General features: G+C 35.8%; 1 protein-coding gene across 7 annotated transcripts in view; it reads left to right on the forward strand.

Annotated features, from left to right (window-relative positions):
• The window catches only part of LOC109852765 (acetylcholine receptor subunit alpha-like), a 147,103-nt gene that overhangs the window by 35,419 nt on the left and 92,770 nt on the right, over positions 1-18,914 (forward strand). For all 7 annotated transcript variants that reach the window (XM_020424230.1, XM_020424231.1, XM_020424232.1 and 4 more), the window contains one exon: positions 14,387-14,431. In XM_020424230.1, the coding sequence (XP_020279819.1) occupies positions 14,387-14,431 (45 nt within the window). The remainder of the gene's footprint in view (positions 1-14,386; positions 14,432-18,914) is intronic.

Below are 18,914 nucleotides of genomic sequence, written 5' to 3' on the forward strand. Positions count from 1 at the left end.
AGAGATAACTTAAAAAAAATACAATAATTAATCTAAAAACAATAACGGCAATGTTCACGTCAAAAAATAGTTTCGTAAAATGCGCTCATTCAAAAGCTCAAAATAAAGCCTTAATCCGTCACGACGGTAAACTCTCACCGCAAAACACGCGCGACGCAACTAGCGCAACAATTTCTGCAGCGCCCTCGCTATTGTCTCCTTTTTTTCCGGATGCAGTCGGGAAGTAACGGGAACGTTAGTATATACGGGTTTAATTAAAGTACGACCAAGCGTGTAGCTTAACGCTAATGCGGTCCCGTGTGGAAAAAAATGTGGCATGCCAGCCGAGTTAATTGTTTGTCACTCCTTACTTAGTTAACGAGCGTTAAAGCCGATGATATATACCGCAACAAAGGCGCCATATATCACAAACCTTCCGGTATTTAATTAAATCTCTAATCAAATATGTGCGTTGTGTTAAATAATTTACGAAGAACCAATTTCTTGATTCTCATATATGTGAAATTTTCGTGAAAGTTATTCGAGTTCAGCTCGAAAACCGCAGATGCGACACATGCGTTTTGATATTTTAATTAAATAGTTTCTCGTAGATGTCTTTGGCAATCTTTCATTTTCTGACGATACATTCACGTCTCTATGTAACACTCAGCTGTGATGAATATTCACAATCCGTCAAAGAAAAATACCATCAGTTTAATTTGCAGAAAAATTTATTATATATTCTATTTGATTGAAACTAAAATGTTTTCTTATTACCGATGTGTTCGCCACTGTTGTCAATAATTAACTGATATTTTCGATACTTTTCTCTACTAACTCGAAGTGAGGCAATTATTGATTATCGGCGACTGAACCCCTTTATTAATCCTTCAAGACCAGACTTAAAAAATGACCTACGAGTTGTCCAGACTACGTCTGTGAGACACACGCAACTTTAAGATCGAATATCTCCGCGAAAAATCAATTTTTTTTTTTCAATTTTTTTTTTTTGTAATCGAAAGTTTGAACGATTATAAGACTAAATATTTTACTTTAATCTACAAAATGAACATTTGCGGCGGACTTCTTTGTACAGAGAAAGCACAGTCGCGCGCAGTACGTCGTAACAAAAAGGCTAATCTTTAAAGAAAAAATTAAGCACGTGGAGCACAAAACTAGCTGCCTTGTAATTACAATACTTGTTATGACATTACTGTGCAATTATTATATTAGAAAACACAAGTAATTCAATATAGCTATTTTTTTAATTGCAGTCTTACTAGAATTGTATTTGTGTATGTAAAATTAAATTGTGTAATGGTACTTTATTTAGTGTTTTTACTTACAACTTGTTAGGTCGAGCAACCGCAGTCGCAGTCTTATGCGCCTTTTGCTTCACACATGAGTATGCGCTCGATTGAAATTGCCATAAATTGGAGGTCAGCCTAAATTGCATCGAATTATCGGTGTATCTGATCTACCGGGATTAGACCGGCGAGCGCGTGCAGCGTAATTTCTTTGATAGAATAAGTGAGTGCGAAACCTGAATCGGAACAAACTGGAATTATGTATCGATATCGGCGTTTAATGACACAAGTGAGACTCCGCCTTCACTATCGTGAACTTTTCATCTGCGCTTAACCGTATATACATACACATGTAAGCACGTGTATAGATGGATGCATAAATTTGTGCGTGTGTATACCCGTGTATGCGCCATAGTGCACAAGCCGCCGGCATTCCTGGCATTCCTAAATCGGAGGTCAACCCGAATCAGATTAGATGGGCTTGTCCAGGAATTGGAATAGCTCGCTTGCTACATAACGATCGAAGCCACTTTATCGATCGGTAGATTCCGAGATGATTGAGCAAATGTATAGTGAAATAAAAAGTTTCACAGAATTGCAAGAGAAACAAATTACGTATCTATATACTTAACTAAACTACGTGTGTACATATACAAGGTGTCCGGAAAATTTTGAGAGAGCTGAAGTGTAGATAATAATACTAATAATAATAATAATAATAAATTAAACAATTAGTGATTAATAAAGATTACTCTCTGTAGTTTCTAAACTACTATATGAATATAAGATCATTAAGAGCCGTTCGCAGGGTGTTATGCGGAAATGTGAGTATATACAGGGTGTCCCATAATTACCGTCTAACCGCTCGTAAGCAAAAAGAAGGGGTTATTCTAAGACAAAAAGTCCTATACCACTTTGGAAGATTCGCAATAATTAACGAGATACGAATTAATAAAGATCCGCTAATCAGCGTGCATCCAGCGTAAGGGGAGCGTAAGGATAGCCTAGTCTTTCTCGCGGATATAGCGCGATCCCCGAACGCAGCTTATATGCTGTTTATGTATAGGTGCACATACTATTCTATTAGCTCCTTCTATTCCACCGCAACGACGCATCCGTGCACAAATACGGAGTATTTGTGCGATATCAAATTGTTATTATTAAATAATCTAACACACATACACACATACACATATCACATTTTTCGTAAAATTTGTTTTAATAAAATCCGTTATCTACAAATATTAAAACTTACCCAGACATGAATGACGTGTAGCGTTCAACGTGCTAGACACGAAGAAATTTCTTATTCATACAAAGTGTCTCAAAGTTTCATCGCTAATGTGCTGCGTTAATCTCGTAGAAATTTCGTAACCCTGACAAAATTCCCGGTAATATGTCGCTCGCTTTCTTTCCGCGCTGAAATCGCCCAAGAATATTCTTTTTTCTTTTATCTTACTGAATATCTCCGGCGTTATGCACGCGATGCAAATGATAAAGAATTTACATCTTCCTTAATTTGCACAATAATGACAGCGTCACCTCTCGACTCTGTTCCACTCGCGATTACGACTGCGACGAAACTTACTCCCGGTACCCATCTTTGCGTTAAATTTCCTCGGTTATACTCGCGTAATCCTACTGACGTTATAACATATAATTACAATACTTGTCACGCGCGCCAGTTGTACACATATTTTTTTTTTTTGTTATGTGATAATGAAGATGCATGAGCATCACGGCTTATTAAATTGTAATAAAGACAAATATATATATATATATATATATATAGGATGATTAATTGAGGTTGTCTAAACGTATACGAGCTAAAAAGTTTTTGTGCCACAAGTGCCGTACTGGAAAAATTATAATACAGAAAGTTTCTACTTTACGGTGTAAAGTTCTTTTTTTTTTTTTGATAAAAAGTTAATGAACTTTTGCAACACACACTTTTTCGATCTACTCTTATAACTTTCGTCTTCTTGATATTCTATTTAGATACTACTGTCAATATTTTGGAAATAAAACCGCAAGTAAAAAATAAAAAAAAAAGATTAAAAAAACAATCTCTCGATTTTTGTAACTTTAAAAAAGTCTTTAAAACATGATTGCCGGATTTTAATTAGATTGTTAACTCGGTCGCGATACACGAAAGATATTTTAAATTCATGAACCTCGCAAATTAGGCTCGAAAGGAGACCGTGTCTTGCGAGAGTTAATGGTAGTCCGCGATGTACTTGGCTCGATGTAACTTTCGTGAACATTTCCTGCGTTGCATAACGGCAACTTTAAATTGTACCGCGTCCGTCGCGTTGAACGAAGCGGAAAGTTTCTAAAACTTTACGGGAGGGATATTCATTTACGCGCTTGATTCTTACGGTTATTTCGTGACTGCAAAATAGAAGAGATCACGAGAAACGAGTTAAAATAAATCAACGTGACATTTCTTCATTTGTCCCTCGTATATCTGCAAATTGTTAAAACGCGAACGCTCGACAACAGCAACAGCGCGCATGCTGTTTATCGGATCCTCCGGATTATATTTTCCGAGTATTTTACGCGTACGTTCGAGCTTAAATATAAATTTGTCCCTTCAAGAAGAACACTTCAATTCACGTCGACTTTGTAAGATAGATAAAGCGAAAATCCGACGGTTTACAAATGGTGGCCGATTATTAGCAAGTTTCTGTCCATTAATCGTTAAAATCAAGGCGGCGCGCAGCATAGCGGAGAGCCGGCGATATTACGGCACAAATTTCCAAGTCCTCTAACGGACCTCTACATCATCCTCCGTACAAGGCATCCACGACAACGGCGCGCCGGTATTTACGTAATTATTGGGCCGAGCGTTTGCTTTGTGGCTTGGCTGCATTGTCGGGCGCTTTCTGAGCGTGTGCGTCATCATTAGACCACGGTATTCTGCGCTGCGCTAACGACATCTGTCGATACCTTTAATTAAACCGCTTTAAGTCAAAAGTAGCGCGAGCTCGACACACACCACAGTATGTCGAATCTCTTTGAAAGTTCTGACGTATAAATTCGATTTTTTAGAATTACCCTAAAAACAGCACAAAAAAGCGCTAAAGTGCGCGCGAAAAAATGTTACTAGAATATACATGCGATATTTATTATAAAACATTCAAGCGTTCTATTGAAATAAATTTTTTTATTAGTGTATATTTTAGGTTTTTATTTTTCATCTTATTTTTTTTTCTTTTATCTTGTTTTACTGTAACTTTATCGTTACAAGAGAAGAACCGCATAATCGCTTCACCTTGCGGTTTTGCTAAGTCTTGAAAGTTCGCTCGTTTAACTGCGCACGATGAAACGCCGCCCAGCATTAAGAAATTATTTATTAATCCGTCGCACTCTCTCTCATCGCGGAACGACGGGTTACCTCATTTGCTTAGTTTATAAATTATTCTCTCGCCGGGAAGACTTGGGGTCGCTGTATTTTACTCTAAAAAGAGACCTCAAAACCATCGTCATCCGGGAGTTTCAACTCGTGAAACGACTATTCAGTCTTGCATTTAACGTGAACAGACAAAGGAAAGAAGCGCGATGTCACCCGTCGAAAAAATATTAATCAAGACGTATTTAACAGTTACATTATCACTACGAATTCATTCCGTATAATTTCCAAGATTCTCTCTTTATAAAATAAAAGGAAAATAGTTTGACAAAAAAATTATCATCTAGCACATTATGGTTCATATCGACCGAATATTTCTCCTCTAGAACGAATAAGACTAATGTAATACTACACTAGTCTTATTTGTTCTAAAAACAAAAAATCCTAGAAAATAATTTTAGGATCTTAGAAAATAATTTTAGGATTTGAATTAAACTTTTCCCTTTTCATTTCTCACGGATTAAAATCGTATTATATACGATGTGGCAAAATGCCTAAGTCACTCAAGCGGCAATTATTTCTATCTCATCATGGATCTAATCCTCGCTTCTAGGCGCGAACGTGCCGTCGCGTAAATGAAAATCATCTCGCGCACCAAGATACGGGGCGGCGGTGCGTCGTTGCCGCCGTTAGACATCGACCATCAAAAGGGATGAACGACGAGCCGTTGCTAATCCACCGTGCAAGTGACGAGAAACCGGCGGCGGTGCTTCTCAATATGAATACCCAATGGCCGTTTATACTCGGATACTTCCCGGGTGAGCTCGAGTTATGGCTTGCGCGAATGAATATACTACGGCGGCGCGTAATGGAAGGCCACTGATCGGTCCTTACAGCCAACGCAAGTCGTACGCGTGGGGATTATGCGCTACAACGTTATAGTTAACGCGTCAGGACGGTCATGTTAGACTGGATTAGCACTGCAAACTAATAATGATAACCTGGTTGAGAGCATAACTCGCGTCTTGATCCCCGCGCTCTAGATTCTCTCTATTTGTTAATTTATTTAAGAAGAGAGATCCGTTGTTTTCGTAAAACAGTATTATTTGTGATAACAATGTTATTTTGAAATGTGTATAAAGTGTGTTTTTTATGCGCCGGTCCGATTTTGTCTTTGAATACCTCGTAAATGAAATGCTTTTTAATTTTTTTTTATGAATCATTTATTCAATTGTTAGCGTTAGGTTTGAAATATGATATCGGCCAAATGGCTGCGGCGCAAAAATGCTTGTTCTTCCGACTACATTTTTTATTACATCTTGGCATATTTCTTGGATAATTTAATTAATAATCGATTTCTTGGCAAATGTTGTGTTTCAGTTGTTGAATTGTTGTCGATTTGTTTGCGTAGAACCTTTTCTTTAAATAGTCTCAAAGAAAACATCCGCCACTGTTAAATCAGGCGAACGAGATAGTCAATCGACGTGAAATCACGTAATTTTTTTTGAGTGTTCACAATTGACAGTCTATTTTGGTAAAAAGTTTTAATCACAACTCGTTGTTGCGATATCAACAAATTCCCTGCAAAAAATTGCCAGAAAGAACCGTCAGAACTACAACAATCAAATAACAGCTGACTGCAATGTCACTAACAAAAACGGCGGCAAAACAAAATCAATACATAAAAAACACTCTGTATAATTATCGCAAAAGTTTCTGATAAAAAAATTAGTTTAGATTGTTTTAGATAAGAAATAAAATAAGTGTATTAGTTAAAATAATGTAACGTCTCTTTGACAATAATTAAATAATTAAATAATTATTAGATAAATGATACGCGCGCGCGCACCACTACGCTCCATTTTTTTTTATCTCAATTTCTGTCGAGAACAAACTTGGGTACATATAAGAATACGTAATCAACTTAATATAATTAGAGGCGAGTCAACGAGATTGACATGATCGCGCAGAGCTTAATCGAGCTGTCTGAGGGACGAGAGTCAGACGGCAGATGATGGAAATCATAATGAATCTCGTCGTTTCGCCTCCGTCATTTAGGAATGTGAAATTATGGCAAGAAGCTGTCTAGCGCGCGTTTCCGCTACTATATATCAGTTCGATCTTCATTAATCTTCCGTCTTTAATCGAGATCCATCTTTAATCGAATCTTCTATCTTTTAGAAGATAGTTCTGACGACTATCTGATGTTCTTTAAAACGCAATTTTAATTTCAAACAAACATTACCAACAAAATACTTGTCACGCGAATGTCGCAGTTGATGCGTAACATCCGTTAAGTAACTTTCCGTACAATTACATTTTTCTGAAGAATTATATTTTCTAATTTTTCTTATGTGTACAAGAGAAGAGAAAAGATACATTTTCCAAATTCTTCGCAGCCGTTTTCATTTTTCCGCTTTCTTCTTCTTTTGCGCTACCTACTCTTCCTCTCGCGTTCATTGATCAAACACTATCTATTTATCTCATCTCTGAGATCGGAATTTCTTTGCGATAACTATCTTCGAGCACTCGCCCCAACTGCGCCCTTCAGCTCGACGCGCTCTGATGTCAATGTATCAAGTAGATAGATTATCACGATAGTGATGACCGCAATAAATGCATCTCACTTTTTAAACAAAATCTGTGTAAGAACCTTAGCAATATTTGTTCGACTCGCACGCGTTGTTACGCCTGCAAATGTTTTTTTCTACTTGCGATTGTTTATAAAATATCACTCGGTAATAATATTTCATCTTATTATTACCAATTACCAATAATCAATGATTGAGATATAAATTTACGATTAAAATTATCGATCCAAATAATAATTATGTGCTCAATCACTATCTTAATCATGATCAAGTGACTTATTAATGGTCCATTGGAGCAGTCGCAAGAATAATCAATCACCGCTCGACAGTGATTGCAAGTGACAGGTTGACGCTGACAATTGCGCGAAGTGGCGGAAGTTTTCTCGTCGCGAATGGCTTTCTGATCTTCGCGCGCGCTTACATGTGGAGTTGCTCGGTCTGCGTTATTCATGCAACCGCGATGTAAACACAAGTGCAAAATGGGAATCATCTCATTACACATTGCTATTTACGCCGTAATGATTCCGTTGAGATAGTATTTTTTTTCGCTCCACTTGTTTGTCACAAAGCGCGAAGTGCGGATTCGCAAATCGGTGTATAAATGATGACGTGATGTAACGTGGGTATTGTCGAAAGTTTTTGAGAAAACCTTTTTTTCCAACGTAGTTGCTTGAAAAATCGTGCGCTATTAAAAACTTCCAATTTTTTACATTGAAATAAGAGACTTGTTATATTTAGAGAGACTTTATTTTTATCGGTGACCTACCGCCGCGCATATTGAGGGTTCTAGAAAAGTGGACTCGAATTATGTGAAATGCACTTTAAATGCATTTTGAGTACATGCACTTCTTCTGTTATAGTGAAATGGTTTAGAATCGCGCGGTTAAATTTGTGGCATAAAATTTACCGCGCTTTACCCGCGCTTTACACGAGTGGAAGCAATATAAGAACCCGCGGGGAAAACCCCAAGAGGCCTAAAAGCACCGAGGGTTCCCTTTTTCACACGAGCGGATTTTCTGCGTTGTTCGCTTCGGGAACTTTTAAATAAACGAGTTTTTCTTATCGACCCAAAAATTATAATGAAACAATTTCTTACATCTGCTTTTTTGTTCGAAAGTTTTATCACTGAAAAAAATAACGTAGAAAATTTATTATTGTGTAGAAACTTAAATTATATTTTTGAATATTTGTATATATAACTGAGAATTTTCTCTGACAACTTGAGATTGTTTGCACGACTATCTTAGAGATAAATATTTTCCGTTTTTTTTTACTCAGAAGAGTATTGACTGTCTATCGATAGATCAAATTCGAACAGCAAAACAAGTAACGATATCATGCTGAAAAGCTAACAGAAAGTCCAGTCCGCAATATTTGTCGACAATAATTCCTAGACTACGGAGTTTGGACAGTCAGTATTTTGAACCAAAGCCCCTCAAATGCCATATAAATGTAGTGGAAATAAGAGAAGGAAATAAAAAAGTAGTAGTTTTTATTATTATTGAAAACGTAAAGAATAACGCAGACGTAACTATAGCGACGCACACTATAATTAGATAACACATCTTATTTTAATGATAAATCAAACATTTACATGATAATGTGTCTTTTTTATTTCTTCCCATGTAGGAATTGCCGACAGACTACCAGTAATACTACTAGGCCAACAATGGCCCAACCTTTATAGCCGATACTCGATATTGACAATTGGTCCAGTATTGTCCCATTTTTGTATTTTATAACAGCCAGTTCGGCATTCATATTGGACCAGTATTGGCAAGAAAACAGGACCAATATTGGCCCGTTTGTTCACCAGTGTTCGGCATTCATATTGGGCCAGTATTGGCAAGAAGACAGGACCAATATNNGGCCAGTATTGGCAAGAAGACAGGACCGATATCGGGCCAGTATTGGCAAGAAGACAGGACCGATATCGGGCCAGTATTGGCAAGAAGACAGGGCCAATATTGAAACTGTTGTCTTGCCAAGCATCGTTCTTGTACTGGTAAAACAACAGGTCCGATACTGGTGCCACGGATGGTCCAATCTCTAACTTACAGTTTTGCCAAGAGTCGTTCATGTACCGGCGAAACAACTGGCCCGATACTGGCACCACGGATGAGCCAATGTTTCTAACTTTAATTTTACCGAAAATCATTCCTGCGATCAATATATTGGCGCCACAATGTTGGCGTCATATAAGTTACTGATCTTAGGCCTATCTGACCACTAAGAATATTTAGCCAGTGTTGGCTAAGATTGTCTTGTCAGTATAAAATTGCAACATTGTGCCAATTCTTGAAATCCATATCTAACCAATCTTGGAAGTAAGTATCGTGCCGAGCTTAAGAGCCAGCGTTGGCTCGATCTAATCATTAAGCATATTCGCCCAGTACTGGCTACTACTGTCGTACCAATATCGAGCCTCGTTTGCCGATATTGACCCAATACTGGGCCGTTCGTCAATTCCTACAAGGGTTGTTACATAAACATATATATGTTGTCAAGTCTTGTGTTCATTTCTTACTGTGTAAAAATATACGTTGTCACGTATCTTATATTTATAACAAATAAAGTGAAAAATGAATTAACTTTGTTTTTTGGTATTTTATCTTTATTAATCTTTGAATATATGTGCGTTCCTGCTGCACTTTCATTGGTACCACTATTTTGAAAGGCCTAATTACTAATAAAAAATGAACTAATAAAAAGATGTTAACGATGTCCAGACTCCGTATTCTAGGGATACTAGTTGACAAGAGAAGATGCCCAAAAAGATTACTCGCTTTAACATAGACTTAATAGGATAAAAAAAATAGTACGTGTATAAATTTCTATATTTACTTAATTAAACTTATTATCCTCCCTATTTATTTAATTAAAAATATTATATTTACTTAATAATTAAATAATTATTATAATTATTATTTAATTATATTTACTTAATTAAACTTATTATATTTTAATAAACAACATTTTATCTAAACAATGAAATTCCAAATAAAGAGGATCTCGCAGTTCTTATTTTCACTGCCTGCGTTGCGCGTGAAAAAAATAAAAAATTAGATCGAAAATGTCGATCGATACTGATAAGTATTCTACGTTCGACAAAATAACTTTTATGATTATTGCAATTTAATACACTTAAATCGTAACCTCTCTGCGCGCTTTTAAACAGCTTCACGTCAAATTCATGTCGGCTGCAGATTGTCGGTTCTTTACGGATCAAAGTACATTCATTTCCGTAGCACATGAAACACACCACCTCGAGGTTATTTCTTAAAATAAAGTTACACATGTAATATTAAACAGAATCACGAACAATTTCCGGCTCAATTTCCTTAATACTTTTATACTTCTTTTTTTTTTCAAAACACACTGGATATCTCTTTGCGAGAAAAAGATTGTGTGGTTTACGTAAACTTGTGTGTTGTCACGTCGAAACGATTCACGCGCGCATGTTTCGTGAATATTCAACAATCTTAAATATTCAACATCGGAAAACAGAGCATTATTCATCCCTCGACTACTCGTCCCGAGCATACATCTATTTTTGTCACTGTAATCCCACCTCCCCCTAATCGGTCATCTTGATTTACGACATCAGAAATGAAGAAATTATTCTCGAGAGCTTCTCGGACACGTACACATTGCTACTGTTGTTTTTTCTCTCATTTTGTTAACTTCGTAACACACACATTGAACACATACGTACATGCAAATAATGTAACATATTTCTTACTCTTCCGCGTAAATTTACTTATTTACTTTTGTGTGTGTGAGCGCAGAAAACTTCTTAATTAAAATATGAAACTTTTACGAACTTTTTACATTACTACAAAATGGTCTATGTATTTACTGTTTAAAAGTTAATATTAAAACTCTCTTCGTTCTCGAGCTCTTTATTTTCTTTTTTTTTTAAACGACTAACTCGGGTGCAAATCTTATCTGACATCGAGTTTAAATCGCGTTAAATCGATGTTACACTTCCCGAAGAGCAATACAAATTAGATTTGCCTTGACAACGTTTCCTACTATCTCACTTTTCCTTGGAATCGCGTTTCCTCTAGCTGCGACACGTTCAGCAGCGTCACAATCGCTCCGAAAGAAGATTGCAAGCTTTAGGCAAAATACATTTCCGCTTAAGTGTGGATTCGCAAAAGAATTGAGAGAAGATCAAGATTAATCTTCCAGAGTAAATCGTATCGCGACGCGATGAGAACGTGTGACAAGCAACTCTGGATATGGGATAAGTTGGCAAATTTGCACGATCGTGTTTAGCATCAAATAACTTTTTCTTTGTAAAAAAAATTATAAGGTAATTATGCCGATAAGGGGAGCAGCTGACCTTGGATTTTGGATGTTACTTTGCGCTTCGTTCTACCTTACTTTTTAATATTCAACGTCAGTTTTATAACAAACGACAGAAATTGATTTGTTCAATATATAAATGTACGTGTGCGCGTAAAGTAAGCAAAATTTACTAAATATATATACGAAATCTGTATAAATATCACAATATTCAAATATATAAGGAAAGCGTATTGCGAGTGACAACGTTAATTTGTCTGATAGAATGAATAATTAATTTATTATATTATCAATTATATACGTACACTCGCATTCTCCGTCTCTCGCAAGACGCGCTCACGACGCGACGGCGGCGTCTTCCGTCGAGAGAAACCTATATCGAATATACACACTGCGCAATAATTAGTGCACCTTTATCGCTATCACAGCAACCACCGTGGTTCCACCATCGTGTCTCTTTCCGAAGCAAGTAGCGCGATGCGACGCGCGTGCGATGTAACACGCGGAAATTAATTAGGAACGGTCGGTGGGCGGATGGCTCTCGCGCGTCTACGCGCGGAACTCGACAGGAATTTTCCATTTACGAATCTACATCTGGATACCATACCCCGGGATTAATGACTACCTGTGTACTGGAAAGCTGTCGCGTTCGCCCGAAATCAATTAACATATTGCGCACTCGCACTAATGGCCGCGTATGCACTCTCTCTCTCTCTCTCTCTCTCTCTCTCTCTCTCTCTCTCTCGTGTAGCGCGCGTCTGTTTCGCCGCAATCAAAGTTTAATTACATGTAAAATAATTTGCTGAGCAATTTTGTTGAGTAATTTGAATTGATCACACTCAACTACCCTGCCTGCAACTCGCACGTCGTCATATATTTCTTCCTGTTTTTCGAACATTGCATCGTATCTTGATCGATCGATATGCCGCGACAATAATAAACAATCTGTATTAGTATGTTATCACACATTATTTGTTTTTGCGTTTATTAATTATATAATGCTACTGTTATTGACTGATTAATAAAGTTGTTATTTACATTATTTACATTATTAATGATTGATGTCACTAAAATAATTTCGACGTGTAGTATAATATGTATGTATGTAAATTAGTGTTATTACTCTTGTGCTGTTGTCAGTATTGTACCGCTACACACGGGTGTAAGATGACCATTATCATTGCTGACGCGCGTTACACGTAGAATATAAAGTCAACATCGCGTCGCGTCAAGATCGATCGACGATTCGTATCGACGAATGATGTCATAGTCGGCGTCGGCGGCGCGGAAATTCGTACAAACTGACACGCGAGTTTTCCGCTTCCCGCGGTTATAATCGACGTGACATTAATTTCAAGCAAATCGAACCACGTCGTGTATCGGATGCACCCGAATTAATTAGCGGTTCCCTATAATCGCGGTAATGCGCGTCGCCGAACATCCTGTAATCTCGCGAAAATTCAATGTATTCGGCGCGATGTGAAATAAACGTGTGTAGCGTGTATTAACGTTTACAAAACGTTAAAATGAAAAACGGAGTTAGGTTCTATTTTATTTTTTATTTATTTATCACTTGAAGGAATTGTTTCTGGGGCGGTATATAAATAAAAGAGTGTTGGAACATATACACATGTGTACTTTCGTACGCAATGCAATGTTTGCGTTTCTTGACGATATTAGTCTGTGACGTTTGTGTATTCGGTCGCCGTTACATTTACATCCGCGTTCCATCGAAATGCACGAACCGCAGGTATATCAGTATTATTGCATTTGCATGTGAAAGCACCTCACGTTCCTATCGCGGAGAATAATTCACCCTACAGTGAATATCTATTCAATACCAACACTGACTATGTTGCGATGATTACCTTGTCAGACGCGTTCTCATCGGCACCATTGCGGCGAAAGTTCTCGCAAGCGTGCGTATACGGTGTGTGTGTTTATTATTGCAACGCAAAATTCACGACTCATATGCCAAAAATGTTAATGCTGACGCATTATTTCCGCATCGCGAGTGCGGAAACTAATCTCAAAAGTAAAAAACGAAATATGTGTTCAGTACAGACAAATAAAGTACATATATACACATTAACGCTGTGACAATAGCGAATCGAATGATGATACACAGCGGCAATATGTGTCATTAAACTGATTGCATTAGTATAAACTTCATTAGCGCGATATGAAATAGTTTGACTACTAATTAACGATATGAAATTACAGTTTGACTACTAATTAACGATATGAAATTACAGTTTGACTACTAATTGACGATACGAAATAACAGTTTGACTACTATAACGGAAATCATGGCAATTATGTCAATACAGTAGAAATTATTTGCTACGTCACGTGCTTGCCGTCCGCATTTAAATCAGATTTGCGCGCACATGCAAACAGAGAACGACGCTCGTGCGGAGATTCCACATGTGATGTGTATAGTTCGAACGGTGAACGTCAGAGATTCACGAAATAGCGGAAAGTCCAAAATCGCATACCAGAAGTCCATAACTGGGATTACTACTGTAAGTTCCATCTATGCGTCGCGCCGAGCCCCTGGCTGGTCCAATTAGTCGAGGGCCGGCGTGTTGAATCCGGAAATTACAATGCGCTGTCGGTGACAGGAGCAAAAAGGAAACGAGTAATGCCGTACGTTCTTCGTAGAAGGCATTCGTTGCCAAATGCTTGTCGAATAGCAGAAACTACTATCGAGAACTCGATCATTGTCCGTTTAAACTGATTGCGTTAAGAAATAAAAAAAATATTGTGGTTTTGAAATCAAAATGTTTGAAAATGTAATAAACGGATATTTCTTATTCTTAATGAAATAATTGTTTTTGTTACAGAACTTGAAGAACCAGATCATGACAACGAATTTGTGGGTCGAACAGGTGAGTGGCAAATGATTTATTTCTGAATATTTAATTGTTAAAACACGAATGTAAATAATACATCGTAACATAACTCATACACACATCGTATTACGCGTATATTAATATTTAAGAAGATGATGAAGCGACAAGTCAAACTCGGATTTGACAGCTGCTTATCTGCTACGCTGTCCAGTAAGTAGCGCTCTCTAATCTCTATTTATTTATACACTCTATTTATTTTACGCTCTATTGTCCCTTAAAAAACGGTTTTTTTGTACAAATATACCTTATAAAATCATCGTGCTCTTTCAGAGAAAGAAGTTTACCTATATAATTTAATTTTATCTTTAAATATTTTAATATGTTTAATTTTAATAACTCATACTTATATGATTTTTTTAAATATTTAATTATAAAATATGTGCGTCAAAATTTTTAAAATTCGTATGTGATTATAAATTTCTAAAATCTTACTTACTATTATTTATTTAAATTTTTAGATGTTAATTTACTTTTTAATTATTATTTATTCATAAAATGATATATTAATGTGATTTTCATCATGTTTTGTTTTATATCTTGATTGGTGGATTCACAACTTTCTCCACAACAATATATTATTATTTTACTTTTGTATAAAAATCTATCATAAATAATACGCGGAATATATCACAAAAATGAGAAAACAGTGAACTTGTGTACAACTCTTCTCTCTCTTCTCTCTCTTCTCTCTATTAGTTTCTACGTTGACCGTCAGTCATCTATAGCGCTATAGCGCGACACATCTTGAATTCCGACATGAAGGTAGCTACTGGCAGTTCATATTTCTATAGTTAAAGAGATGACATAATAAAGACAATGTTATAAACATGTGTGTCTTTCCGGCTAAGTTCTGCTAAAACTGTACTAAGCTAATTCTAGTTCCAAAAATTCTGGTTTGCTGTTTCTTACAAGCTTTGAAGTCTTTTTTTGAAACGTTCAAAATATTCGTTTATGTCTATAGACTGGAAACCTATAAACTTTCGTTTGGAATCATCTACCAATTTTGTATACAAAGTGAAAATGTAGTTCACTTAGTAACGGTCCATAAGCTGTTTTTCGTTTTTCTTGTATTCTTAAGAGCTTTCCATTTTTTAGCATGTTTCTTTCATTCTAAAGAAACATTTTTTATTCTGATTAATAGTTTTTACAAAAAATTGGAACTACTAAATGTGGGTAAAATAGGATAGTTTAGTATCCTTTTAAATGTAAAGTATATTTTAACTCTCTATCGCTCCGTATGTGACTTTGAAGTTACATACCGATATATCGATATTTTTTCAGTCTAATTTCATTTTTAGCCACAATGTATATGCATCTTGTTTTGCCACTTCTCCTTTGTAATTGTGGAGATTATTGTTTGATCGCGATAGTCAAAAAAAACAAAACAAAACAAATTAATTAATAAATAAAAATAAAATCTTTGAAAACTATAATTAATTGTTAATTTATATCTGGAGACTGTAGATTTATATCTGATAAATATATTGGTTTTACGTTACATAAATGTTTTGTCATGGAAGAAATTCGCGGATTAAGAATAAACTTCTTTCCTTGAGTCGCACGCGAAATAAAAAACAAAAAAAAAAAAGAAAGAGAAATGCAAGAACCAATTTGCCACCGCATGTAATCGGGGCTGTTATAGGGGCATTAGAAAAAGAGAATTAAGTAATGGTTCAACCGATGTTCGCGTTTGGGAAACAAGCGGTGTTTTGCTGCTCAAGCACATCGCGGTAACTGCAAATTACTTATATTACGCCGTCTATACATCTAACGGCGCATCTGCGTGACGTAATGGCCCTTTAGCGTAGAATTCTAGGCAGGGAAAAGGCAAGGGAAACAGCCCGACAATGGGTTGTGTGTGCGAGCGTAATTGAAGAATAATGAAGGCGTCGATTAACGTAGCGATTACGGCGTGTTTTCTTTAACGACGCGCAAAACTCTCAAAACATTGTTGCTAATGGTTTCGAAAATGTTACTAACAAGTAAAATATTAGTGCTAGAGATAGCTCCTTTAATTTACAACTTTCTCTACCTATTGCTCTTAATAATATATATTATTATACTTTACTCAAATCCGCGAGATAACAATGTGTGTGTTTTTTTTTTATGTAAATTCTATTTATTTCTAAAATATTTATTTTTTAATTTTTGTTACAATATTTTGCATTTTTCAATAAATTTTTTTAGTAATTACGTTTGGTTGGGAGAGGAAAGAGTTGCTGTGTGTCGCGATAACGTTGTGCACGTATGTTTCTTCAATTACTTCAACAGAATTCACACTCGGAATATCTCGGAGCAGAATGTCACTTTGACGTCGCGTCATGTTTCATAGTACATCCGATAAAATCGCGAAGTACACATATATGTCGGCCTGTCGAAGGCCATTTGTTGTGAAACGACGATTCATATACAAGCATACGGTCCGTTCTGGATGCAGTGTCCTGCTGCTGCATCACGAGTTGCATTTCTGTCTGCACGTGTACATGGCAAAGCATTCTGGGCGCGTCTCACACGGGCGACGCGTCATCCTTCAACGTCGAAACCATCCTTCTAACCCTCACAGATCAACTGGCCCGCGAACATTCTTAATTGCTGTTAGTATAGGCGCGTATCCTCGTCGCTATGTCTCGTCTCTTTTTGTCACTTTTTATTTTCCGTCTTGTGAATAGTTGGATAATTTGTACAAAAAACGTGCATATATACAGGAAAATGCATGCTACATTCAAGTAAATATCACTTGTATGTAAGAAGTTTATACATATATCCACAAATATATCACAAACTTTTCGTAAGCATTCAATTTATTCAAAATATTCTAAATTCTAATAAGTTTAATCACGAATTTCTCAATTTAAAAGAAAAATTTAGTTTACTCATTGCATTGAGTTGATGAAAGAAAATTATATATTGTGACAAAGATCTCATTTTCATTCTTTTCATAAAAAAATCTCTTTTTGTTTTGAGTTAACATTATTTGTTCTGAGATAACAATATTGTCGTGTAAGAAATAGATTAAGAAATGGATTTACTCCAAAAACAGGTTTTTATTTTAAAATGTTGCTTCTTCTAACTATTGCATGGTATTGAAAGAAATATATTTAAAAAAAATTGAATTTTTTCTCTAATCTAATAAATTTTCTTGCATTAATATATTATCAAATATTCACATTACCTCAATCTGCGTGATTTTCGACGAAGTTTTATAACATTCTTGAAGAGAAAATACTTTCTTCTTTTGAGTACGTAATAACAAGCTTTTTAAAACTTTGTAATAAGTATATATTGTATAGATTATTATCAATAAAACATTTATTAACGAAGGTAACTGCTTAAAAAAAATTAAAAAAAATAAACTGAGTAATTGTTTTTCTTAGCAATAGAGAATGATATTTTTCTGTGTGTGAGTAAAAGATATGTAAAAAAATAAAAGAAAAACGATTGATTGTGCATGTATCTGAAATAAATATTGCAATATTTTGTACTAAAGTAATCAATTTTATTTGTTGTTCACACACACTGCATACAATTTCTTTATAGAATATTCTTATATAATACTTCAGAAAAATAACAATAAAAATAACGTAACGTAAGCACTGACTCCGCTTCGAGATAGTTACGAAGAAGTATCGCAATATATATTTTTATGTTACGTAAAATTCTTCAATGTGAAACGCAAAGTTTCTTATGTAATACAAGGAATGGGACATGGCTGTGGTACTTTGAACGATTTATTTCGAAATAACGAAATATCTACCTATGAGAAAGAGAGAGAGGGATTTTTTTGTACGTATGGACAGTTTAAGCCGGTTTAATTTCGCTGCAAAATCGTCTTTGTATATATCGATGGATACGAAATTACTTCTTCTTGCTCGAGCACGAAAACGAATTAAACTACGCGGCAAAATACGTTGCCATCGGCTGCTTCGCAAGCTCGTTTAATTGTGTAAGTAATAGGATTAGAGGAATAATTATTATTATTACAGGATGAACGACACACATAAATGTGATTCAACTGACGTATGAATGCTGTACGATTTATTGGATTACAGTAGAACTCCTCTAATTTTTGAGCGTATAGAACCGATCTTTTCTAGAATCCGAAATTATTTTTTCTCCTTCCAGTTAGCGACCGACTGCTAGCAAGAGACGAAAGATGCATGTTTCTTTTTCTCTTATTGTTAAACTCTTAGAGTAGAGATAAACACGCATTTGAGTTGGGCAATCAGTCAAGATCGGGAAATCATCACTATATAGTTGGTGAACCCTATTAGCCCGTACATAAAAGAGAAGTCAAAATTGTGAAATTTTAAACGGTCATAGGAGTCTTATGCTGGGTGTTTGTTGCGTAATAAATATATGATATATATATATATATATATATGTTTATATTATACTTTACGTGTAAATTTTACACGTGAATTTGAAATGAAATTTCAATTTCTAAATTTATATAGGATGT

Source organism: Pseudomyrmex gracilis, unplaced genomic scaffold, assembly GCF_002006095.1.
Source record: "Pseudomyrmex gracilis isolate BER0280 unplaced genomic scaffold, ASM200609v1 scaffold_35, whole genome shotgun sequence".
NCBI classification, from domain to species: Eukaryota; Metazoa; Arthropoda; class Insecta; order Hymenoptera; family Formicidae; genus Pseudomyrmex; species Pseudomyrmex gracilis.